General features: G+C 48.5%; 1 protein-coding gene across 1 annotated transcript; it reads right to left on the reverse strand.

Moving 5' to 3' along the window:
* On the reverse strand, positions 1–27,219 carry LOC103171666 (immunoglobulin superfamily member 1-like). Its single transcript, XM_042345466.1, has 11 exons — positions 27,134–27,219; positions 23,614–23,762; positions 21,964–21,999; positions 20,116–20,451; positions 15,448–15,732; positions 14,180–14,464; positions 4,701–4,985; positions 3,393–3,671; positions 2,415–2,513; positions 2,103–2,135; positions 1–743 (listed from the first exon to the last, which is right to left on the reverse strand). The coding sequence occupies exons 1-11, from the start codon at positions 27,217–27,219 to the stop codon at positions 679–681; spliced, it is 1,938 nt and encodes a 645-aa protein (XP_042201400.1). The 3' UTR covers positions 1–678.

A 27,219-nucleotide genomic window follows, 5' to 3' on the forward strand; every position in this document is an offset into this window, starting at 1 on the left:
TATTTATTGATATTATTAAGGGTATCGGTAATTATGAGCAATTGTCAACGATAATGGCAATAGTAATGATTATACAAAGAGTAATGTATTAATAATCCTTTCATTTTAAATAACCACTTAACCATCATCGTTATGGCTGAAAGTACTTCGCAGGATAGACTGCACAATGAAGTGACTTTACTTTGTGTGCGAAACGTGGCAATCAGTTGCACACGACAGTGCCCCACAAAGAGTCATGGGGTGAGTGTCAGATTTTATTTGGCGGAGGATACCGTGAGTGAGAAATACAGTATTCAAGTAATGCTGTTGGATATTTAATTTCTATCTGAACAGGCAGACGGGACCTGGGTTTATCATCTGAAGAACAGAACTCTTGAAGCGGCTTAAATTGAGAGAAATGGATGACAGACAGACGCGCAATCAGAAACGTAAGAGTAAAACAGACTCATTGGCAGTCTCGCAGACATCACACACAGACACGCAGAAGATACACAGATATACACACGCTGACTCATGGACAGTAGGACAGACTAAGAGAGATGAGGCGTGAGAGAGCAAGAGTGAGGCTTAAAGAAAATTGCCTCTGGTTTGGGGGAAGCTCATCAGCAAACGATCAGTTTGTGTGGGGCTCGCGGACACGGCTGATTGTGATCAGCTCCACTCTCTGTAGGATCAAACCTAGAAAACGTTTAACTCAGGTGGGACTTTGCTGGTTTTATGTGTCGCCTGCTGAGGTTGTGTTCCTGAAAGAAAAACACAGAGAGGAGAGAGCGATGGATTCCCTGCTTTTACTGAGGAGGATTACAGAGCTCAGTCCTGGGCTTGTCACAGGACTAACCACCAACTATTTTCTCTCATCTGGGGGAGGGTGAAATGGTTGCGTCCTGTTCAGCACATCTATCTGCTGCTCGTGTTAGTAAAGCATCAGGTAGTTTTCCAGATGATGATTTTGAAAGCCGTTTAAGCGAAGGTTGAACGCAGAGTCCTGCCCTGATTTGGAAACAGCAAAACGTAATAGGTTTCTGTGTCAGAAAGCTCGGTGATACGAAGGTGTGTGGGAGAGGTGGGAGTCAATGTGAGTGGGGTGGGTGATTCCACGGAGCGTGTTTGTGTGGAGATGGTCTGTGGTGATTTGGATGAGAAAGTGAAGCTGTGCAATTATTTCCGTAATCACAGGAGAGTTGATTTAAGTAGGGCTGGACGTATAGGTGTAGATAGGGCAATCAGTTGCATGAAACATGTGGAAACACATTATCTTGATTGCAAATTGCAGTTAAACATTCTACACACCGAAATTCCTGTGTTTGTGAGAATGAGTATTTCTGCAAAGCCAATCGCCATGAGGATTAGGCACAAGCTGGAGTCCTGTGGAGTCCTGTAGCTCAGTGGTTAGAGCACTCGCTTTGCAAGCGAGAGATCCGAGTTCAATTCCAAGCAGAGGGCGAAACCTTCTGCAAGTTTCCTTACTCCCCACAGAGCCTAATAATAATCCCTCCAAAAAAACAATAATAAATTGGTCATTTTCAATCTACGACTGTTTGTGGGACATTGCTGTGCGCAATTGGCTGCCGCGTTCACCCTCAAATATACAGTCAATTCACTTTACAGTGAGTTCTGTGAAGCGCTTTGGGACGTCCTCCCGACGTGAAAAGCGCTATATCAAATGCAAGGATTATTATTATAAGCTTGCGAGATTCAGGCATGGCATCTGAGTGTGTAATGGGGTAACTGCTGCGGTCCAACCAGTTAAAGCCACATAGTTTGCCTTTGAGGGCACTGCCCTGCAAGGTTTCCGACCGTCTTTTCAGTTACAAATATCCTTCCCCTTTGTGGTTTGGCTTGCAGACTTGAAACCAACATAATTACCCTCCCCTCACCTAGTCCTCACTCAACATCCTCCACGCCACAAACAAAGCTCTCAATGAGGTAAATTTCATGCCACCATTGACGAGTCCGCACTATCTGGACCTGCCGAATTGTGGGGGAGCACAACAAAATTTGAAACGAGCATAGAGTGGGATTAGAGCAGTGAGCTCCATTGGGGGAGTGAACGCCAGCACTGACTATGAGCAGAGAGTAGAGAATGGGATTAGATTAGAAACCTCCAATGGGGAGCGAGTCCCAGCTCGGACACCCTGGGGAAAGAACAGAGAATGAATTTAGAAGAGAAATGTTCTCACCGTTACCCACTCGAACTGTTGTTTATACCTGCAGTTACAAAATGGATAAATTTCAAACATTCTTCAGTAATAGTTGTGCATTCTAGTTTTATTATTATGAATCCTTCTCTTTTTCCCAGTGTCAAAGGGCCTTCACACATACTTGTTGCCAAGTGCAGTTTCCTACCCCACGAACGTAATTGCTGTCTTTTCCTTTATTTCCAACAATTATATCCTAAATTTATGGCCACTTACCTCTCTTATACACAGAGAAGCCCAGTATAAGCACAGTTATCACTATCGCGGTGACAATCCCCACTGAAAGTCCTACAGTGTGCATCACGGTCCAGTTTGCTAGTGAGGGAAAAGGAAAAGCAGCAATTTGTCATCTTTAAAGAGATACAACGTACCAAAATGTATCATGTTCAAGAACTCAATCAGGTTTCATCTCATCCGGATGTGAAAGTTCTATAGAAAGTAATGTTTTCTCTCAACTTTCTCTTTTCCAATGAAAACAGCACTATTCCCCACCATTCTATCGTGATGAGAAAACTTTCTTGACCCTGAGAGGGGGAATCTGTATAGGGGCACTCTCCTGGCTGCAAATAAAGTTGTTTAAAATTTGAATCGAATCCAACTTTGATTGTGGTCTCCAGGCTGGAAACTGATCCAGGCGGATCAGTAGTATTCCAAGGCACTGCTGATACAGCACAGTTCAGCCTTGATCACCGGCAACAATTTGAGGAGAAGATCGCTTACTGGGAGCTGGGATTCTTCACCCTCAGTTCCGTATAATACCCCATTTAATAGGGAACTGTTTGTGTGGTCCTCGCTGAAAACGAAGGAGTTGTGTACCACATTGCTCTTCATGACAGGCTGTGCGGTTTAGCTTGTTAAGTATCAGCTGTGCTATAACAGCATGATATGGGGCCTCCAAACCTTGTCTCGCAGAAAAGCACACCTTAAAGACGTGACGATTCGGCAGCAGCGTCTCTCCGTCTGGGGAAAGGAAGCAGAAACACTCTTCACCTGTCGTTTGGACAACGCTCAGGATTTTGGATTTGGAATTATGTTTCATCTTGGGGATGGGTTTCCGCTCCACTCAAACCACTCCAGTCAACAACAAGAGATAACATAGAAATGTTATCTCTATTGTAAAGAGTGGTGGTAACAGGAGCTCTTTATGGTCAAGAGACAAACAGGTTATTGTGTGAGATATTACTCAGCTCTTACCGCGAACAGAGATTCCCACTCGCTCGCTCTCTGATGATGTGAGCTCTCGGCCGTCTACGAGTGTGGTATATTTACAGGTGTAGTTTCCTGCACTGATCTCTAAGGGGGTGAATGTGGCCGTGTTGTTATTCCCTGGAGACGGTTGTGATGTGATAAACTCGCCGTCTCTGTATAAAGAGAAATTGCTGCCGGGATAGTTCCCAGAACACGAGATGTGAGCAATTTTCCCTCTCACCAGGAAATTTGGCGTCATGGAAATGGTGGGTTTCTGGAGCGAATCTGTAATAAAAACACAATTAGAATACTGAGAAAATAATCTCAGAAGCACTCGCTCTGTAACAAGGGCTTGGATCAGGTCAGCGATAAAGTGACCGTTTGTTATTCTCAGAATGGTTGTGAGTTCAGGACGAGGGGAAGGGGATGAGGGGCAGGATCAGGATATGCTCCAACAAGTGCTTCTTTACAGAGAGGGTGGGGAAGGGACGACTGGGAGCGGGGTGGCAAGGGAGGGTAGCGGGATAACACACAGTTCCAGCCTGGAAAGGGAGGAAGGAAATCAATATTAATCTCAAATCGGTTCTACAGGCGTGTTTTTAAACAAAAGGATAAAATCACATACAGGGGATAAAGCAAAGCTTTTAGGAGCTACATATTCAGACAGCGGGAAACATGATGTTGGGATTCACTGCCTGAACCGGGAGTGAAGTCAGACAGATTACATACATTTAAGAGGACGCTATACCTTCAAAGTAAGTAAAGGCGAATAGAGGCTGTGCGAGAGAAGGAGATACACGGAGGGAGTGTGTGGGGAAGTTAATAATAATAATACACTTTGCATTTGATATAGCGCTTTTCACGTCTTCTAAACGTCTCAAAGCGCTTCACAGAATACACTGTAAAGTGAACTAACTTTATATTTGTAGGCGAACGCGGCAGCCAATTGCGCACAACAATGTCCCACAAACAGTCGTAGATTGAAAATGACCAATTTATTATTGTTTTTGGTTTTGGAGGGATTATTATTCGGCGTGTCTAGGAAGGAAACTTGCCCAAGGTTTCGCCTTGCCTGGAATTGAACTCAGGTCTCTCGCTTGTAAAGCGAGTACTCTTACCACTGAGCTACAGGATTCCATGCGGGGGGGAGGGCGGACTCTCTATTGCCCTCCCAGTCAGTGGAGGGTAATAGAGAATGGGGATGGGCGTGAGTGGAAGAGAGGTTACTGTTTTTGGTGTAAGGACCTGGGTCACGTCAGGGGCAGTGAGTGACAACAGGTATCCAGACACTGTTGTCCAGATATTCGCACTTACCCCACAGAGTGACTCCCACTCGCTCGCTCTCTGGTGATGTGAGCACCCGTCCGTCCATATTTTCAGCATATCTACACCAGTAAGTTCCTTCCCTGAACTCAGATGGGGTAAATATTGCCGTGTTGCTATTTTCTGGAGCTGATTGCGAAGTGATAAACTCGCCATCACTGTATAAAGAGAATTTGCTACCAGGATAATTCCCAGCACATGAGATCTCAGCACTTTCCCCTCTCACAAACACCCGAAAATCTGGCTTGAAGGAAATGGTGGGTTTCTGGAGCGGATCTGGAATTATAACATCATAAAATGAATCGCACAAACATTCGCTCTGGGCACGAACATGGATCAGTTCTAAGTAAAAGTGACCAATTGCTTGTTTGTCAATCTTGAATAGGTTGTCAGGACGAGTGGGACGTGGAGGGGTTGAGGGAAAAGTCCATGATCGATCCACAGCAAATGTTTCTTTGCAGAGAGTGAGGAGGGGCGACGACTGTGAATGCAGTGTACATGGATGTTGGTAAGGTCGGGGATTGGGATAACATGCAGCTCCAGCCTGGGACGGGGTGAGCGGGAATTCAATTCGGAAATCTCGTGTGATTTTATGATGTGGTTATAAACAGGATAAGATCGCAGATGATGAAACAGAAGATTTAACAAACAAATGTACGTGAAGTGATGCGACCACTCACTGCCTGAGGCGGGCCTGGAATCAGCCATTACATGCACATTCAAGAGGAAAGCAGCTATTTCCAGGAATTAAATAGGAATGGAGGCTGTGGGACGGAGGGAGCGTATGGGAGAGTGTAGTGGAGTGGTAGCAAAAGACGGTGTGGAGGGACGGCGGAGAGAGTGAAAGAAGGGGTAACCGACATTGTGCGCATGAAGGGGTGAGTGGGGAGGAAAGTAATAGAGGGTATGCAGGAAGGAAGTGGGCGACATAGGGGGAAGTAGAAGTTGTGGGATTAAGTGAGGTATAAAGTTCCTGAGAATCAGGGAGGAATAGAGGTGTGCATTAGAGTGAGAACTAGAGGGTTGTGAGGAATGGTATGGAATGGGGAGAGGAATAAAGGACTATGGGTGCGGATGAATAGAGTGTGAGGGAGGAAGGGAGGGACGAATGAATGGAAGATGTGGAGCGAGGGAGAAATGGGGAAAGACTCGTGTCACAGAGTGAGTGGAACAAGAAGAATGATGGAGGGAAGAGCTGTGATCGCTGTTCTTGGACACAAGGGCAGTAGCTGATCATTGGTGAAAGTCCAGGCTCTGGCACTTACTCCACAAGGAGATTCGCACGAGCTCGCTCTCTGGTGATGTGAGTTCTCGTCCGTCCATGCGTTTGGTATATTTACACGAGTAATTTCCTGCCCTGGTCTCCAATGGGATGAATGTTGCATTGTTGTTGTTCTCTTGAACTGTCAGTGATGCGATAAACCTGCCATCTCTGTATAAAGAAAAATTGCTGCCAGGATAATTCCCAGAACACGTGATCTGAGCACGTTCCGATCTCAGAAACACCCGGGAGTCTGTCTGAAGGGAAATGGTTGGTTTCTGGATCGGATCTGCAATAAAAGTGCAGTAACGATAATTGAAGCAACAATCTCTGTGTGGTATCAGTACAGTTCAGGTCCGAGTAAATGTGACTATTTCCTTGTTTCTCATCCTGCAGAGGTGTCAGGACGAGGGGAATTGGGCGGGGTTGAGTGGCAGGTTCAGGACAGACCTCAACATTTGTTTCTTTACACACTCGGTGTGTTAATGACGGCTGCGAGCGGGGTGGCCATGGAGGGCAGTGAGGCGGGGGATTGGGAAGGGAAGGGAGGACGGAAATTCAGTCTAAAGGTCTCGTGTGATCTTCAGGAGTGCTTTTAAACAACAGAACACGACCACGACAAGCGGGTCAAACAGAGAATTTAGGAGCAACGACAAAAAAGAGAGGGGAGTGTGGTGATGGGAATCACTTCCTGAAGCCGGGCTGGAATCAAATAGTATAGATACATTCAATAGGAGCCCAGATCTTCACAGAAGGGAAAGGGCAATTGAGGGTGTGAGAAGAGTGGAGCTGTGGGCGGTAGTGTGCGGAAGGATGGAGAAACCGTGGGTGTGTGAGGGAGTGGAGAGAGAGTGGGGAAGATCGGAATACAGGTCATGAAAGGAAGGGAGGAAATGATGGAGTGGGGGATATATTGTGTGGGACGATGGGAGTGAGTGGGAGAGATGTCAATTGTTTTCAATGTAAGGACCTGAGACATATCAGGGGGCAGTGAGTGACCATTGGTGATAGAATCCACACACTCGATCTTACCCCGCAGAGTGACTCCACTCGCTCACTCTCTGGTGATGTGAGCTCTCGTCCGTTCATCTGTGTAGTATATTTACACCAATAATTTCCTGCCCTGATCTCCGATGTTGTGAATGTTGCCGTGTTGCTATTCTCTGGAGCTGTCCGTGATGCGATAATATTGCCGTCTCTGTATAAAGAGAAATTGCTGCCAGGATAATTCCCAGCACATGAGATCTCAGCGCTTTCCCCTCTCACAAATACCCGGGAAGCTGGCTTCATGGAAATTATGGGTTTCTGGTGCGGATCTGGAATTATAAAATAATAAAGATAATCGTACAATAATTCGATCGGTGACACGAAAATGAATCAGTTCACAGTAAAACTGACCATTTGCTTGTTTCGCCGCCTTGAATAGGTGGTCAGCACGTGTGGAAAGAGGAGAGGTGGAGGGAATGGTTCAGCACAGACAATGAGTAAATGTTTCTTTGCAGAGAGTGAAGAAGAACGATGGCTGAGAATGGGTTGCACATGGATGGTGGTGAGGCCGGTTAAAGGGATTACATACAGCTCCAGTCTGGGACGGGAGGACGGGAATTTAGTCTGTACATCTCGAGTGATCTTCAGATGTTTGTAATCAACAGTGTAAGATCGCAGGCCATTAAACAGAGGATTTAGAAGCAACGACACCACAGAGATGGGAGTGAAATGATCAGAATCACTGCCAGAAGTAGGGATGGAATCACACAGCAAACACACATTGAAGAGGAAGCCAGATTCCACAGAATGGAAAGCGGAATACAGGCTATGGGAGCGAAGGTGCGGTTGGGAGTTAGTTTGTGGCAGCGATGTAGCAACAGAGTCTATGGGAGAGAGGGAGCAGAGAGTGCAGAAGAAAGTAATAGAGAGTGTGGGAGGAAGGGGCAAGTGGGGGAGAGGGGAATGGAGGAAGGGAGTATGTAGTATAGAGAGGAGCAGAAGGTGTGGAAGAAAGTAAGTTACATAGGGTCTGAGAGGGAGGGAGGAATAGAGGTGTGCAAGTGAGTGAGAGTTCGAGCGTAGCAACGAAGGGTGTTGGAGGGAGTGAGCAATGAAAGGCTGTGGGTGGTGAAGAAGAGAGAATGAGTGGTGAAGAGAGGGAGGGATGAATAGAAAGTTTGGAGAGCGGAGGAAAGGGGAGAAAGTTGTGTCACAGCGCGGGTGAAACAAGTGGGAGGATGGGGGGGGAAAGGCTATGATCGCTGTAATTGGACATAAGGGTCAGTATATGATACTTGGTGAGAGTTCAGGCTCTCGAACTTACCCCACATAAAGATTCGCAGTCGCTCGCTCTCTGGTGATGTGAGCTCTCGTCCGTCAATGCGTTTAGTATATTTACACCAGCAATATCCTGCACTGATCTCCGATGCGGTGAATGTGGCCGAGTTTTTGTTCTCTGGAGCTATCCGTGAAGCGATAACCTTGCCATCTCTGTATAAAAAGAAATTGCTACCAGGATAATTCCCAGAACATGAGATCTGAGCACTTTCCCATCTCATAAACAATCGGGAATCTGGTTGAAGTGAAATATTGGGTTTCTGGAGCGGATCTGCAAAAAAAAAAAGCGCAAAGATAATCGCACGAACACTATCTCTGTCATATGAGTGCAATTCGGGTCAGAGTAAGTGTGACCATTTGCTTCTTTCTCAGCCTGCAGAGGTGTCACGACGGAGAAAATTGGGCGGGGTTAAGGTGGAGGTGCACGACAGACCCAAGCAATCGTTTCTTTACACAGACGGAGGGTTAACCACGGATGGGAGCGTGATGGCCAGGGAGGATAATAAGGCCGCGTACCGGGATAACACACAGTTCAAGCCAGGTATGGGAGGACGGGAATTTAATTTGAAAGTCTCATCTGAACCGACGGGTTCAAACAGAGAATTGAGAAACAACGACAGCACACAGAGCGGAGTTAGTTGGTGGGATTCACAGCTTGAATCGGGACTGGAATCAGACACTATAGAAACACTCAACAGGAGGCCAGATCTTCACAGGATAGAAAGGGGAATGGAGTGTGTGGGAAGGAGTGCGGATCTGGGCGAGATTGTGTGGGAGAATGTAATAGCCGAAGGTGTGTGACGGAGGTGAGAGTGTGGGAAAGATTGGAATGCAGGGAGGGAGGGAATAGCGGAGAGCGGAATATATTGTATGAGAGGAAGGGAATAAGTGGGGGAAACGTCAGTTACTTTTGCTCCGAGGACTTGTGTCACGTCACTCTTTGTCTAAAAGAAGTCAATACAGCCAGAAATTTAAATCCACAGCGTTCAGATGCTACAACTTTGCTCAGCCTCATCTCCTGTGAAAAGCATCTCCCCCTCTGCTCAGACCCTCACCCTGTGCTGAGCCACTCCGCCTGTTCTCAGACCCTAACCCTTTGCTCAGCCACATCCCCTGTGGTCACCCTTCCCAATGTGCTCAAAAGTTTCTCTGTGCTCAGCTCCTTCTCACGGTGCCCAGCGGCTTCCGATGTGCTCTTCCCACCCCCACCAGTACTCCGCCCCGAGCTCGACACCTCCACTCACCCAGCCTTTTATCCGTCCCACTCTCCACACCAACTGTGCTCTCCCTGTGATCAAGTATGCTCAGTACGCCTATACTCATCCCGCTTTGCTCACCCCAGTATGCTATGCTCATCCCTCTTTTGTTGCCACCATTTCCTCAAACTCCTGTGCACACATCCACAATGCTCAAATGCTCTGTTTTTACCCACCTGTGCTCTCCCCACTTTGCTTGTCTCGCCTGTTCTTATCCACACTTTTCTCAATAGCCATTGCTCAACCAAAAGCTGTGGCTACCACCTTATGCTCCATCCACCCTCTGCTTACAGCTTTTGCTCATTCTCCCTGTAATTATCCACTTGTGCTCACTCCCCTGTGCTACCCCCCTTGCCTCGCCACCCATTACAAATCCTACCTGCGGTCGAACCACTTTGTTCCCCAACGCTCAACATCCCAAATGTGCTCACCCATCATTGTGCTCATGTACCACCTGTGATAAACCATCCCTTTGATCAGCCGAAGCCTATGCACAAAACCGCTGTGCTCAACCCCTGTGCTCATCCCCCGCTGTGGTCTCCTGCTGTGCTCATAACGCACTGCTCTCACCACCCTGTTCTTACCCTCTTCTACTACCCTAACCTGAGCACACGCTCCCGTGCTCCCAAAATGTTCTTGGCCCACCCAGTATTCAAGCTCTCTGTGGACACCCCACGGTACTCACCGACCCTGTGCGCATCCTCTTATGGTCACACCACTATACTCCTCCTCTGTGATCACCCGCTAGTTCTCAACCCCAGTAATGACCCCTCTTCTCCCTACCACACTGTGCTCGCCCTCCTAGTTTTACAACCCTGTGCTCACACTTTGTACTCACCTCCCATATACACACATCACCTACAATCACTCACACTACGCTCACACTACCCTTTGATCATCACACCACTGCGCTAACCCCCCTGCTCCGACACACCCGATTCTGAACTATTCTGTGCACACCCAACTACGATCACCTCCGTTTGCTAACACCCCGTTATTGATGCACTGTCCTGCACCCTATTGCTCTCACCGCCGCTGTGCTCTTCCCAGTTGCTCTCCCCGCCCCTACGATTTCCCGATTTTGCTCAGCCTCCATTGAACACCACCCTGTGCTTACGCTATTTCCCTCAACACCCATTGCTCTCCTCCACCTGTGCTAATGCTCTTGAACACAGCAATCATTACTCTGCACCCTGCGCTTACTCTTTTGTGCTCACCCACCATTGCTCTCCCACACCTGTGCTAAATCCTTGTGCTCTACCACCAGTGCACTTCTCCGGTGTTTGCTCACACAGTGTTCAACCCCCATTGCTGCCGCCACCCCTTGCTTAACCTTCAACCTCTAAACTCACTACACCTACGTTCATCACCGCTGTGCTCACTTCAGTACTGTGCTCACCCTTCCAATACAAAATACTTCTCCGCTGACCCATCGCTGTGTTCATCCCACCCTGTGCTCAACCGTCCTTGTGCTCACCACACACTTGTCCACTACACCTCAATGCTCATCACCCCCTGCATTAATCACCTTGTGCTCATTCATCTGTGCACGCAACCATGTTCTTGCTCCCCATGTGCTAACCTGTCGTGTCCCGCCCTGTGCTCCCACCCACTTAAGCTCCACACCCCCATGCTAACATTCCTTTCCTCAGCCGTCTGATGCTCCCCGCCACCCACAGCTCAAAGATCCGAAGCTTCGCTCCACGTTGATCTTAAACTATTGTACTCCTCTCCCTGCTCTCGCCCCACCCTGTGGCCACACCACTGTCCTGACCGACACTGTGTTCACCCGTCTGTGCTCAATCCGCTGCTTTCACATCGCTCTGCTCATCTCCCCTGTGCCGACACTCCCATATTCACCGCACACCACCGCCAATCCCACTTTACCGAACCCTGTTCTCACCATCCCTCTTTGCAGAAACTCCACATTTGCTCATCCCTCCCTCTGCACAAAAGCGAACTGTGCTGCCCCATTCTCTGGCTTACACCACGGTGGCCCCCACCCATGTTCTCACTTTCCCTGCGTTCATCGCCAACTCTCACCCATTGCTCTCGCCACCGTGCTCACGCACTTCGCTCATCCACCCTAAGCTCATCCGCTGATTAATTCTACGATTTGCTCATACCCCTATGCTCATGTCACCTAAGCAAACACAAACTATTCTCATCCCCGCTCTGCTCACCCTCGCTGCGCTCAACCAACACTTGTGCACACACCAATCTTATTTTAAGAATAATGAACTCATCCCCCTGTGTTCACAAACCTCGCAAACTGATCACAAAACCCTGTGCACACATCCTCTTTGCTCAGCTCCCTTTAGCTCACGACATTTGATCAACTACCTCTGTACATAAACCGCAATGCTCACTAACCATTGCTCACGAAACTGTGCTCCCACACTTCTCCTTAACTCCTAATGTTAAACCACAATTGCTCTCTGCATGCGTCTGCTTACCCCCTGGTGCTCACTCCCAATGATCTTAAACCTCTGTGCTATCCCCTGTTGTGCATACTAACTCGTATTCCACACCCAATTCTCAGACGCTTTTGGACGCCCACTTGTGCTCCAAACCGTTCAACACCTCAGCGGTGTCCACCACTACATTTTGCTACGCCCGCCCTGCGCTCAACCCCAAACAACTTGTGCTCTCCATACTTTTTCATCCCCTGTGCTCAATTTCATGGTACTTTAATGAAAGGCACCTTATTTTCCTCCCTTATGCACACACCTAGCCTAATCGATACTGTGGTCAACATTTACCGTGCTCACCCCATCCCTGTGCAAACCCCAATCCATGTACACAACCACCTATGCCCTCACACCCTTTGCTCAAATCCACTGTGCTCCCCCATAATAATAATCCTTGCATTTGATATAGCGCTTTTCACGTCTGGAGTACGTCCCAAAGCGCTTCACAGAACACACTGTAAAGTGAATTGTCTGTATATTTGTTTGCGAACGCGGCAGCCAATTGCGCACAGCAAATTCCTACAAACATTCGTAGATTGAAAATGACCAATTTATCATTGTTTTTGCAGGAATTATTATTAGGCGTGTGGAGTAAGGAAACGTGCCCAAGGTTTCGCCCTGCCTGGAACTGAACTCAGGTCTCTCACTTACAAAGCGATTGCTCTAACCGCTGAGCTACAGGACTCCACAATCTATGCTTAACCACTTGTTCTCTCCCGCCTTTGGTATCCCCGCTGCGCTTACGCATCCAAATCTCACCCTCATTTCTCTGCCGCAAGTACTTTCCACCGAGCTTATCAGCTTTTATGATACACGCTGTGCTAACCGCCTGTTCTCTACCTTCCCTTGTGTTCATCAGTCCTGTTGAAGTCCGCTTTTCTCCCACCATTCCGGCTGATGCACCCTGCTCTATTCACTGCTCCCCGTACTCCCCTCCACTCATTCCTCCAACTCTAACGGTGCTCACCCAATGCATATTCACCCCTCTTTGCTAACACGCATCTCCCTGCGTTCTCTCCACTAGTGCTGAACCACACTTGTCTCCCGCGTTCACACTGTTCCCCCTTTCGCACCAATCACTATGCACACCACCGCACTTCGCTCACACGTCTGTGCTCAAAAATCCTATGCTCATCCCCCTTTCTCACCGCTGTGTGCTCAAGCACCTGTGCTCTACCGCTGAGCCACCCCACCTGAACTTATCTACCTGTGCTTATCCCCATTGTAATCAACCCCCTGATTCTCATCCGTGCATGTGCCCGCACACCTGTGCATACCCTTCCACCTTTGATCAGGACGAGGGGGAGGGTTTGAGGGGCAGGATTAAAGACAGATTCCAGCACGTGTTCCTTTAAATACAGGCTGGGAAGCGACGGCTGGGAGCTGGGTGGATAGCGTAGAAATGCACAGTATCAGTCTAGAACGGGAGGGCGGGAAGTCTGTTTTAATCTCAATTCGGATCTACAGGTGTTCTTTTAAAAAAAGGACAATATAACATACAGGGGATTAATCTGAGTATTTCGGAACAACCGTTTCACACAGAGGAAAATATAATGGGACTCAATGGATGGACCTGGAGTGAATTCACACCGTTTAGGTGCACTGAATAGGAACCTAGACCTTCAAGGGAAGGAAAGGGCAATAGGAGCTGGCGAGGGAAGTAGAGTTTCGGCGGAGTGTGTGGGAAGATTATCGCAATAGTGGGAGTGGCAGGGAGGGCGAAGAGAGTGAGTGGGAGGGGAACAGAAAGTTTGGGAGCAAGGGAGTAAGTGGGAAGTAGAGGGCGCAAAAGAAGGAAGGAAGATGTCCAGAGGTGAATAGATAGTGTGGGAGCATTTGAGCAATATACGATGTGAGATGCAGTGAAGGATGGAGGAATAGACGTATGGGAGGTAGGGAGTAAGAGAGGGTTGGGAGGAAGGGTGTGTGAGGGAGTCAGGAATAACGGGTGTGTGGGGGAAAGAATAGAAGTTTAGAGGACAAGGGAGAAGGGATGAATACAGCGTGTGGAGGGTGCAAGGAATGACAGGAGATTCGTTTCGTAGTTTTGGTGAAACAAGATGGAGGATGGGGAGGAGGCGTGCTATATTTGCTGTGAATGGACACAAGCGGGCAGTGAGTAACCACTGGTGATAGAGTCCAGGAACTCGCACTTACCCCACAGAGTGACTCCCACTCGCTCGCTCTCTGGTGATGTGAGCTCTCGTCCGTCCATGTGTTTGGTATATTTACACCAGTAATTTCCTGCCGTGTTCTTCAACGAGGTAAATGTGGTCTTGTTGTTATTCTCTGGAGCTATCCGTGATGCGATAATATTGCCGTCTCTGTATAAAGAGAAATTGCTGCCAGGATAATTACCAGAACATGAGATCTCGGCGCTTTCTCCTCTCACAAATACCCGGAAATCTGGCTTCATGGAAATGTTGGGTTTCTCAAGCGGATCTGGAATTATATTATAACAAAATGAATTACACAAACATTCGCTCTGCGACACGAACATGGATCAGGTCAGAATTGACGTGAGATATTGCTTGCTTCTCAGCCTTTAATAGGTTGTCAGGAAAAGTGGGACAAGAAGCGTTTGACGGACAGGTTCAGGGTAGACCCTCAGTAAGTGATTTTTTACAGTGAGTGAAGAAGAGCGATTGCTGTGAATGGGGTGGACAAGGATGATGGCGATATCGGGGATTGGGATACCACTCAACTGTAGCGTCGGAAGGGAGGACTGAAATTCAGTCAGGACATCTCGTGTGATCTTCGGACGTGTTTACAAAAAAGAGGATATGATCGTAGGCCATTAAACACAGGATTTAGGAGCAACGGCCAGACACAGAAGGAAGTGAAACGATGAAACCCCCTGTCTGAAGCGATGGTGAAATCAAAGATTATAGAATCATTCTGGAGGAATCTAGACCTCCGCAGGAGGGAAAGGGACATATACGTTCTGGCAGCGAGGTAGCAAGTGGGAGGGACTGAGTGGGAGGGATACAGCAACGAAGGGTTTGGAAGTGAGGGGGCAGAGAGTGAGGGAGAGCGTAATGTGAGTATGCAATGTAGCTTGCAAGCGGGGGAGACGGGAATAGAGTGTATGGAGGAAGGAAGGTAGTGGGATAGAAGGGAGTAGCAGGTGTCTGATCAAGTGTGTTATATAGGTTCTGAGAGGAAGGGATGAATAGATGTTTCCATGCGAGTGAGAATTCGAGTTTAGGAGGAAGGGTGTGAGAGGGATTAATAAATGGCTGTGGTTGGGGAAGAAGAGAGAATGAATGGAGAATAGGGAGTGATGAACAGAATGGGGAGACAATCGTCTTAAAGAGCATGTGAAACAAGTGAGAGGATGGGGGGGTGAAAGGGCTGTGAAGGCTGCTATCTGACAACAGTGGCATTAAATGATCAATGGTGAGAGTCCAGGTTCATGCACTTACCCCACATAGAGATTCGCAAACGCTCGCTCTCTGGTGATGTGAGCTCTCGTCCGTCCATGTGTTTGGTATATGTACACCAGTAATTTCCTGCCGTGATCTTCAACGAGGTAAATGTGGCCTTGTTGTTATTCTCTGAAGCTGTCCGTGATGCGATAATATTGCCGTCTCTGTATAAAGAGAAATTGCTGCCAGGATAATTCCCAGTACATGAAATCTGAGCGCTTTCTCCTCTCTCAAATACCCGGGAATCTGGCTTCCTGGAAATGCTGGGTTTCTGGAGCGGATCTGCAATAAAAATGCAGTGACGATAATCACACAAACACACTCTTTGACCATTTGCTTATTTCTAAGCCTGGGGATGTTTCAGGATGAGGGGAATTTGGGCGTGTTTGAGGGGTTTGTTCAGGACAGACCCTCGCAAACGTTTCTTTAACCAGAGGGAGGGTAACGACGGCTTGGAGCGGAGTGGACTGGGTCGACAGTGAGTCCGGGGAGTAGGAAAGCATACAGTTCCAGCCAGGACTAGAGGACGGGAATTTATTCTGAACGTCTTGTTTTATCTTCGTGATTCTTTTTACATAACAGGATAATGCCACGACCAGGGTTTCAAACAGAGAATTTAGGAGTAGAGACTTCACACAGATGGGAATCAGGTGGTGGGACTCACTTTCTGAAGCGGGGCTGAAATCAGACAGCATAGATACACTCAAGAGTAGGCCAGTAGGGAAAGGGGAATAGAGGCTGTGGGAAGGAGTGAGGTTGTGGGCGGCAGAGTGTGGGAAAGATGGAGCAACCGAGGTAATGTGAGGTAGGAGAGAGAATGGGGAAAATTGGAATACTGCTTTTGGAAGGAAGAGAGGGAATGGTGGAGAGGCGAATACATTGTGTGGTAGAATGGGAGTGAGTGGGGGAAAGGTCATTTGCTTTAACGACCTGAATTACGTCACTGTTTGTCTGTAAACAGTCAAATGACCCAGAGAATTCACATCCACTGTTCTCAGTCCCTCCCCTGTGCTCAGCCACTCCCCCCGTGCTCAGCCCCTCTCGCAATGCTCCGCCCCTGTATTGTGGTCAGTCAATCCCGCTGTGCTCAGCCCTTCCCCAAGTGCTCAGCCATTTCCCTGTGATCTGCCACTTACATTGTGATCAGCCGCTCCCTCTGTACTCAGCCTTATCCGTTTGCTCTGCTTATCGCCTCGCGCTCCCCCAATTTGCTGAACACTCTGTGCTCAGCACCCAACGCTTCGATGAACCCCACCCCCCATTTTAGCGACCTCCTGCACTTAACTCACCCTGTGTTCAACACCCCTATGTTCAGCGCCTCCCCCTAGATCCACCCCTGCCCGCCTTGCTCAGGCCCTAGTTTTCATCAACTCTCCTGTGGTCTGCCAAATCCATATGCTCCAGTCCCAGCTGCTCACATCTCTTCGCTCAGCCTCATACCCCACCCTACTGCTTACCCTTTGTGATTTCAAATCCCTCACGTGCTTAGCATCCATGAGTTCATCCCTCCTCTCCTGTGCTAAGCAGCCCTACCATCCCGGGCGACACCGTGCACACAGCCCCCACTCTGTTCAGTGTCGCCCTCGTGCTCAGCTACCAAATGATTCTCAGCCCCCCGGTGATGAGCCAAAACCCAGTGTTTCCCCCTTTGCTCATGCCTCTGTGCTCACACCCAGTGCTCACCACGTGTGCTCAACCCCTCTACTCACCCAAACCTGTGCTCATCCCACTGTATGCACCGCCTATGCTCTCACTGTGATCATTCCCTGTGCTGTATTGCCCTGTACTCAACCCGTGTGCTCATTTCGAAACCCGGGCTACCCGTGATGTGATCACCTTCTGTGATCAGCAAATGTGCTCAAATGACCTACGCTCATCCGCTGTGCTCAACGACTATGATCAGGTCCTGTTCTCACTCCTCCTTTGCTCTCACAGCCTGTGATCACCCACCCCTGTGATCAAACCCTGTGATCACCATCCCAGTTCTCACCCCCTGTTTTCACCACCCTGTGCACAAACGCTGTGTCTCACGATTTGCACCACACCCACTGTACTCACCCTCTATGTACAGCCTCTGTGATCAATACCCCGGTTCTCAACACTTCTGTGCTCTCCCCACACCTATCCGCACAACTTCTGCGCTCACCTTCCGCCACCGATGATCACCACCCTGTGCTCAGCCTCCTATACGCACACCGTTGTTCTTACTCTCACTTTGCTGCCCCGTTGTGCTCCATCGTTATGATCAAATCTCTGCTCCCCCCTCGGGCTCAACACATTGATGCTCCCACCTTGAGCTCACCATCCTGTGTTCAGCACCTGTTCTCGCCCACCCTGCGCTCATTACCGTTGTGAGCACCACGCTGTGCTCAACGAACCTGTGTTCATCCATCTGTGCCACACGCTGCGCTGCTCCTCTGTGCTCACCCGTTTGTGCTCAACCCCGCCTGTGCTTAACCCTTTGCAAAACCCATGTGCACAGCCCCCTACTGTGCTACCCTCTTTGTGCTCACGTCCCCTATGCTTACCCTCCCTTTGCTCAATTCCGCTATGCGCACACTCCGTATTCTCAGCCAATTTTGCTGACCCTCCTCATGTTGCTCAACCAACTGTGCTCGCTTCCCCTGTGGAATCCGCCTTTGGTCACCCAACTATGCTGATCCCCCTGTTGTTTCTACCATGTGTTCAGACCTAGTCTACTCTGCTACACTATGCATAAACCCGCTATGCTCATCCCTTCTGTGCTCACTCCCCGTTTCTCACCGCAGTATGCTCATCCCCTTATTGTTAACACTCTGTACTCACATCCTCTGTGTTTACGTCCTCTTTGCTCAATCCCCTTTGCACACACTCCCTATGCTCAAATACCCTATGCTCAACCAGCTGAGATCACCCACCTTTGCTCACCGCACTGCACTCACTCCCCTGTTCATACCCACACTGTTCTCCACAGCCTTTGCTCTCCCCACCACTGTGGCAAAAATCCTGTGCTGACCCCACGCTGTGCTTACCGCTTCTACTCACTCTCCCTTTATTAACCACTTGTGCACGCTTCCCTTGTGCTTACCCCCCATCCCTACCCGCATTGCTCACCCAGTGAGCTCATCCTACCACTGTTCTGCTCAACCACCTGTGCTCACCAACCATGTACTCCCCCTCTCTACTCAGTCCACATTACTCAGCCCACTTTGATCACACCACTTTGCTCAAACTCCTGTACTCCCTATTCTGTGCTCACACATCTGTGTATTTCGTCCCCCTATGCTCACGTACCACTTTTGCTCAGATATTCTGTTCACTTCCCCAGTGCTCACGTCTCCTGTGCTCACATGTCTCGGCTCAGCCTGCACTGTGCTCGCCGCCTCCCAGTGCTCATGCACACGTGATTACGCCCCATTTCTCACACCCCTCCTCTCACTCCTCTGCTCCACTTCCGTGTTTGCTCAATCCCATGCTCACTCACATGTTATAACACCCATTTACTCAGCCATCTCCAGCAACCCCATCCTGTCCTCACCACACCGTGTACTCACTCACCCGGTGCTCACACGAAAACCTTTGCTGAACCATCTGTGCTCAACTCCCTGTCTTCACACCCATTTGCTCATCCACTCTATGCTCAGACCGCTATGCTGAATCCCCACTGTGCTCAGCACACTCTGTGTTCATCCACTGCTGCTTACCACCGCTTATGATCACATCATCCTGTGCTCACCCGAACGTGCGCTCATCGCTCCACTACTTATTCCGCTTGTCGGAACCCCTATGCTCACTCCCCCTATGCTCAACCTTCCTGTGCTCACCCGCTCTCCCTTTGCTCCCTCACAGTGCTCACACCCCTCTGCTCAAACACCCTGTGCTCACTTCCCTGTCATCACGCCCTACTATTGCTCACCGAACAGAGCACCCCGACAGTACTAACCCTCTTTGCTACCCCCCTCTCTGCGCTCACACAACTTTGAACACCACCCCTTTTCTCGTCTTCCTGAGCTCATCCCGATGCTCAAACACCTGTACTCACAGACGCATGTTCTCAATCTCCCACGCTATGCTCACCCGCCTTTTGTGTTCAATCTTCACTCAACCATTCCCCCCTCCACTGATCGCACCTTCCGCTATGTACATCCTCTCTGTGATCACTCCACTTGTGCCACCTGTACTCAAAGCACAGTGCATACAATCCCCTTTTGCTCTCCTCACCTTTGCTCACCCCATCTCCTTCGGGTTAACCCCTACTGATCCACCCCCTTTACTTGCCCACAACACTTTGCGCTACACCCCTTCCTGCTCACCTCCATTTTGATGAAGTTCCTGTGAGATCCCATGAGTGCTTGACCTTCCCAGTGTTCACCCCATTTTGTGCACCCTTATTTCTCCCTTCCTTGCTCCCGCCACTCTTCCACCCCGAATCCTCGCACATCGTGTTTACCACCCCGCCCCCACAAGAACGATGTGATGATCAGAGGCAGCGTTAATTAATTGAGCCTGAGACGTCGATATTATAGTAGGGTCACGCTGAATAGTTAGCACAGGCCCATGTACGTGACAAATCACATCCAGATTTAACAATAATAACCTCACATATTGTGGGATAGAAAAGTTATCATAGATGTGCTTTACTGAAAACATGAGAACGAAAGAATTATCAGAGACTGAACCATTTACCTGAGCAGATGACGCCGGCATCAGAGGAGTGTGACCAGGAATAGTGACCCCAAGTCCCTGATGGACAATCCCTCAGTGCACGTTCGCTCCCTTTGCACTGAACACCATAAGTGGAAATGGAACCTGAACCTCTGCCAAAGTGAGCGTCTCCTGGTGCTAATAACGCAGCTCCACAGCCCAACGCCTTACACACCACAGCCGCAGCCTTCATATCCCAGGTCAGATCATAGCCATAATAGCTGTAGCCGTAAACTGTGCCCCATTGTCCATCGTGGTAAACCTCCACCCTCCCGGCACACGGACTGCTGCCATTCACCAGCCTCACACTCACAGCCTCTGAAAAACATCACACAGTTTATTAAATGTCTGTTTCCAGGTTGATTTCCAATCCCCCAGCCCGTCAACAGGCGCAGATCAGCCTCTTCCATCCACTGTACAGCTCCCTTCAGAGCATAGCGAGCCCTCCGCTCCCACATCACGCCCCCAACCCCGCAGAACAGAGACCACTCCCCCAGGACATAACGCCACCCAAACAGGCGCCGCCCACCCAAGTGAAAGCTACAAGACCCAACGCTCAGGGCAAAGACAACCACCAAGGCACAATTCAACAGACATAGTCTCTTCTCCTGCAAAAGGACCCGCCCAGACACAGTCCTTCCGAAAAGGTAGAGCCACAATCTCCAAAGAATTGCTCACATCCGTAGCACAGCCACGCCCCGCACCCTCCCCATTCCAGTGTACAGCCATACTCCCCAGGACATAGCCACATCCCAGGCATAGTATGCTCCTGGCAAAGACCACTTGCAGAGGCGCAAACCCTCCCTCAGCGCACAACTCCCTCCTGCCACCCCCAACGGCATGATACCTGTCCGAGTCCCCGAGACATATCTGCCCCCCTCCCCCACCAGGGAACAGCAGAGACTCCACAGCCCAAAAGAGACTGGCACAGAACCCTCATACACAACAAATCCAATGAAGACTTGGACGTCCTCCCGAAATGAAAGCCGGAATAAAAACGTAATAACTTTGTTTTTGTTGCAGTTCTTGTTCTCCAAGGATCGGCCATCCACCAGGCACTGCTGCGTCGCCTCCTCGTGCAGAGTCGCTCCGAAATGCACAGACACCCCCCTCCACATAGTGACCAGTCACTTCTCCAGAGGGAATCAAACCCTCCCCAGGATACATCCTGTTAAGACGTCCCAGGGCACAGCCCCTCCTTACAAACCTCCCCCACAGGCACCACCCTCCCCATGGCACATTCGACATCAGGAGCCCTCTGCAGTTCACATCCCTTCCCCAGGGCAGAGGTGTCCCAACTCCAACAGCCTTTACCCCCCGGCATAGCCCCTCTCGGAAAACAGCTCTAATCATTATCAAACATTGGAGCAGTCCATGTAGCCGCACCCTCCAAACCACCCACCTCTCCCGCTCAATTTTTCACCATCCTCCCAGTTGACACCTTATCAAATAGCGTCTGTAAACCCAAAAACACAGCAGCCACATCAACACGAACTGTTATTTATGCAGCGACCCTCACAACGGATAGCGTTTCAAAGCGCTTGACAGAGGCGCAACAAGAATCTGAGCCGGTGGCTAAGGGAGCAGACCTGAGGCGCGATCGAATGGGAAGGTCTTCAGGCTCCCACATGCAGATGGAAAACGAAAGGGCAAGGCGGTGTGATGGAGGAAGATTGTTTCAGGGTTACTGGACTTTGGGGCTAAAAGCGCGGTACCGTTGGCGGCGCGAAGTTTAAATTGAAGTTGAGTGGAGTTGAAGAGAGGCCGAGTCTCGCACTCAGCAGCTAGTTTTCCCACAACAGCTTCTGGCTGTGAGATTGTGTTACGTACCTGCAGATTCCACAGTCTTTCTCTCCAGAAATATCACTGAACAAGGGGAAAAAACAAGAGATTAGCAATCATTAATTAGGTAATTCACACAATCAAGAATCTGATCTGCCCGATCTCTCACACCATCAATATTCTGTCCTGATCAACAGGGCAGCCATTGAAATTCATCACGAAAAAGGGCCCCAGTGGGGAACGCACACTATGACAGGCACGACAGGGAGAGAGAGGATGGCAATTGATCAGATGAGAGAGCAGCAGTGGAAGAGTAAGCACCAGCACAGACACGACAGGGAGAGAGAGAGCAGAGGATGGGGTTATAACAGAGCGCTCCAGTAGGGGCGAGCAACACCATTTTTTTCAATCAAAGCGTCGTAGAAATCTTTAATTCTCTCCCACAATTACCGTGGATGCTGGCGAATATCCATCCTTACCTTGAAGAGTGAGGTTGGTAGTGTTTTGTTAAGTCAGTGTATTCAGGGACGTGAGGAGAAAGCAAGGGATTGGAATTGAAAGGATTAGTTGAGGTACAGGTCAGGCATGCTCTAATTAAGTGGCGGATCAAGCTCGAAGGGCTGAGGGGCCTTCTCGTTCCCATGTTCCTTGACTCAACAGGGGGAGCATTGTGGAATGTGATCAAAGTAGAGAGCTCCATTGGGAGCACCAGCACAGACATGATGGGGAGAGCAGTGGGATTGGGACTGAACACAAAACTCTTCCACAGACCCACACACGCATCAACTGGTTGAACAAAATTTTTTGTATGCGAGGATTGCTTGTGTTTGTGTTTCGGATTTGCTTTTCGAAAAAGAGTATGTTTGGTGACGGCACAGAAACTGAAACTCCTTTCCTCACCTCCCTTCTCTCGCTTCTCCTTTCTGCTTTCCCCTCCCCGCTCTAATCTCCTCTCCACTCGCTCCTCTCTACACCATATCCTCTCCTCTCTACTCTGCTGATCCTGTCCTCTCCTCCCCTCTCCCCTCCTATCTCTCCTCTCCAACCCTCGCTCGTCTACTCCCATCGATCCTGTCCGTTCCACTCTCCACTTCACCACCCTCCTCTCTTCTCTGCTTCCTCATCTCCTCTTCCCTCGCTCCTCTCCTCACCTCTCTCCTCCCTTCTCTCCTCTCCCCTCGCTACTCACCTCTGTCTGCTCCCTTCTCTCTTTTATCAACTCCTCTCGCGTCTAACCTCTGCACCTTTTCTCGCACAACTCTCTTCTCCCCATCTCCGTCTCCTCTCTCCTCTACTCCCCTCACACATCTCTCCGCTCCCATCCTTCCTCTCCTCTCCCAACTCTCCTCGCGCTTTCGCCTCTGCCATATGACCTCTCTCTTCTCTCTTCTCCTCTCCCAGCTTTCCTGTTTCCTTTCTATTCTCACCTCTCTCTCCCTCTCCTCTCTTATTTCTTCTCCCATTTTTGCTCTCTAATTTCCTGCCTCTGCTCTTATCCCCCTGACTCATCTCCTCTCTGCTCTTCCTCTCGCTCATATCCTCACTCTCCTCACCCCTCTCTCTTCTTTGGCCTCTATCTTCCTTCCTCTCCTCTGCCGTCTCTCCTCATCTCATCTCTTCTCTGCTCGCCTCGGTATCTGGCAGGAACAACAACAAGTTACACTGACACTACGCTTTTGAGTCAAGGGACCTTCTCACGGCTCTGAACAGCCAATGATTTTAGGTGGAGGATCTTGAGACCTTCTCCCAATTCATCAGTTTTGCTCAGGCTCCACTTGCTCCCAAGCACCGAACGGATCGTGGTGCATGAGAGGACACGGACTGCAGATTTCTGGATGATCGGCAGCCTAAGGATGAAAGAGTTGGAGAGGCCGACAAGCAGGGAGATTGCGTAGTCGAACCTGGATGTGATACATGCGTGGATGAATTTCTCGGCGGCATTCAATGAGAGAGTGTGGCGGAGAACAGCAATTTTGCAGAGCGGGGGAAAGGCCCAGCGGGTCGTGGCATAGATGTGCTGATGAAGGAAGGCTGTGTATCGAAAATGAGTCGAGGTATGTTTCTCTGATTGAGTTAGAAACTATACTCACCGAGTAGGAACACAAAAAATGGCTTCATCGTGAGGACGAAGGCGGAGCTGGTGATAATCAAAGACTGAAGGCTTGTGTCTGTGTCTGGAGGGGCGGGGTCTCCACAGACTTGGAGAAAAACACACGGTGGAGAGCTCAGGAGCAGCTTTTCTGCGATCACTGAGCTCTACGATCCCCAAAGAATCACTTCCCTGAAACACACAGATTCTGAAACTTTTTCTCGGCACTGAACACAGGAAAGCAGCATAGTCATGGTGCTTTCACTGGAACTAAAACACCCCTGTCATGCACACCTCCACCATTGTGTATCTGTAGGGATGAGGGACAACATTTATCTGGAGACACAAGTCAAACTGGGAATGTTCTCCTTACAGCAGAGAAGTTTAAGGTGGGATTTAGTTGAATTAGGGATCAATATTATGAGGGGGTTTTGATGGCTTAGATAGGAAGAAACTGTTTCCACTGCCGCGTGGTTTAGTTAGCTGAGGACACATATTCAAGATAATTGGCAAAATAACTAGATGGAAAAATAGACAAGGAGAAATATTTTATCGAAAGTTGTTAAGGCATGGAAAGCATTGCCTGAAAGGGTGTTGGAAACAGATTCAATAACAACTTGGAAAAGGGAATTAGAGAGGTACTTGAAAAGGGAATTGGATGGAGACATGGGGGGACAGGTGGTCGATTGAGGTAATTTAAATGGGAGCATTTAAAAGGATATGGGGAAAGATTGTGGTTGCATGACTGATGGGGTAGCTCTTCCAAGGAGCTGGCGCATGGATGATGGGTAAAACGACTTCCTTTCGTGCTGAGAATATTAGCATTCTCGGAATATATAATTCACACACCCCGTGTCATTCTCGCCAAATTGCGACAGCCTGGCCCCAATTCACAGACCGTTATACAGAACAATCCACGGGATATAGAGTCAATTAGCTTTACAGTATATCAGACAAAGCGCTTTGAGGTGTCTCGAAGACGTGATAAATCGCGGAATCAAGTGCAAATATTGTTATTATTATGATTTTCATGCAGAATATTACACTGGATGTCGTGGATTCTGATCTTTCATTAAACTCAGCCTCACCTGGAGCCACGTCAACCCCCTGAACCTCCTCATCTAATCGCTATCCCGAACCCTGACCCAGACGCTGACCATCTCCCTAAACCAGCATTCAACTTCACCCTGAACCTAAACCTGACCCTAAAACCCAAATCCGACACTATACCTGACACAAAGCTGAGCCTCACTAGGCAATCACTAACCTGAGCTTCAACTTTATTTGGTGGAAAACCTAAAAACAAAAAAATACTGTAGGAAGCGAAATAGGAACAAGACTTGAGATATCCAGTTTGATTACGGTTCTAAGTGTACTCTCTATAAATACATATACTTGCGCTTTCCTCATTACACCACCAGAGCATCTCAAACCGCTTTACAGGCTGCCCAAAAGCAAACAAAATATGCTTGTCTGTTTGTCATTCGGTCTGTACGTATCTCTATGTTTCTCTCTCTCTCTTACACACATACATAAACACATACACACACAAAGTGTCTCTCGTACTCTCTATCTCTCTCTCACACACACCGAACATAAGGCCATAAGACATAATAGTAGGAGTAGGCCTTTCGGCACCTCGAGCCAACTCCGCCATTTAATAAGATAATGCCTGATTTCTACACTAATTCCATTTACCCACCCTATCTCCATATCGCTTAATCCCTCTATCCTTTAGAAATCTATCAACCTCAATTTTGAACAGGTCAAAGTACTGAACATCGATAGCATTGTGGGCTACAGAATTCCACAAGTTCACCCTTTGAGTGCCGAAATGTTTCCTAAATTCAGTTCGAAAAGGCTGATCCTTAACCTTGAGGCTATGAACCTCGTGTTACATTCTCCAACCCGGGGAAATCCTCTCCAGGCAACTTCCCTGTTAAGAACCTTAAGAATCTTGACGTTTTCTTTAAGATCACCTCTATGTCTTCTATATTGTCGAGAATATATGCCTAGTTTACTCAACCTAGCTCATAGGTCAACCCCCTCATCCCATTATTCAATCTAGTGAACCCTCTCTGAGGCGAGTATGGCCTTTCTAAATAAGAAGACGAAAACTGCACATTACAAAATTCTAGTTGCCGTCTCATCAAGTCCTTATACACTGCAGCAAGACTTCCTTACTCTTGTACTCTAAACCTTTTGCAACGAAGTCCAACCTAGACATTTTTCTTCCTTGTTGCTTGCTTTCCATGCCTGCTAAATTTCTGTGATTATAATCCGTGATTGGTGTACAAGTACAACCAAATACCTCTGGCCACTAACAATACCTCGGCTCTTCCCCTCTATAAAATCATCCACTTTTCTACTTTTACTACCTAAGTGAAAAACGTCACAATTCCCCACGTTATACTCCATCTTCCACCTTCTTTCCAAGCTACCTAGCCTGTCTACTTTCCTTTGCATTCTTCTCGTGCCATTCTCACAGGTTTCTCTCCCACCTAGCTTCGTGTCGCTCGCGAATCTAGACGCGTTAAGTTCTCTTCCGTCATCTAATTCATTGATATATATTCTGAATAATTGAGGTTCAAGCACTGGTCCTTGTGGCACTCCACTGTTCACCACCTGCCAATCTGAGAAGGTCACCTTCATCCCTGTGGTCTGTTTTCTTCCTATTAACCACTCTCAAATCCATGCGAATATATTACCATTAATTCCATAGGCTCTAATCTTATGCAGCAGCCTTTTATTTGGCAGCTTGTCGAATTCCTTCTGGAAATCAAAATACACCACAACTACACCCTATCTAACCTGTTAGTTGAATACTCAAAATTATCAAAAATATTTGGTAAAAATGACTTCCCTTTCGTAAAGCCACGATGAATCTGCCTAATCATGTTATGATTTTCTAAGTGCCGTACGACGGTGTCCCTATTTCAGCACCCTAGAGTTTTCCGCTATCACCGATGTCAGACTAACTGGTCTATCGTTCCCCATTTTTCTTGTCTCCTAGCCTTCTTAAACGTTACGTTTGCGACCTTTCAATCAATGGGAACGTTTCAAATCCAGGGAATTTTGGAAGATCATTAACAAAGCATCCACTATCTCTGCAGCGAACGTTTTTAATACCATAGGATGCAGGCTACCGTTCCGGTGGATTTATCGGTTTTTAATCCGATGAATTCCTCTAGTACAATTTCTTTATTGATGTTCAT

The sequence above is a fragment of the Callorhinchus milii genome, unplaced genomic scaffold (assembly GCF_018977255.1).
Source record: "Callorhinchus milii isolate IMCB2004 unplaced genomic scaffold, IMCB_Cmil_1.0 Scaffold51, whole genome shotgun sequence".
Classification (NCBI taxonomy): Eukaryota; Metazoa; Chordata; class Chondrichthyes; order Chimaeriformes; family Callorhinchidae; genus Callorhinchus; species Callorhinchus milii.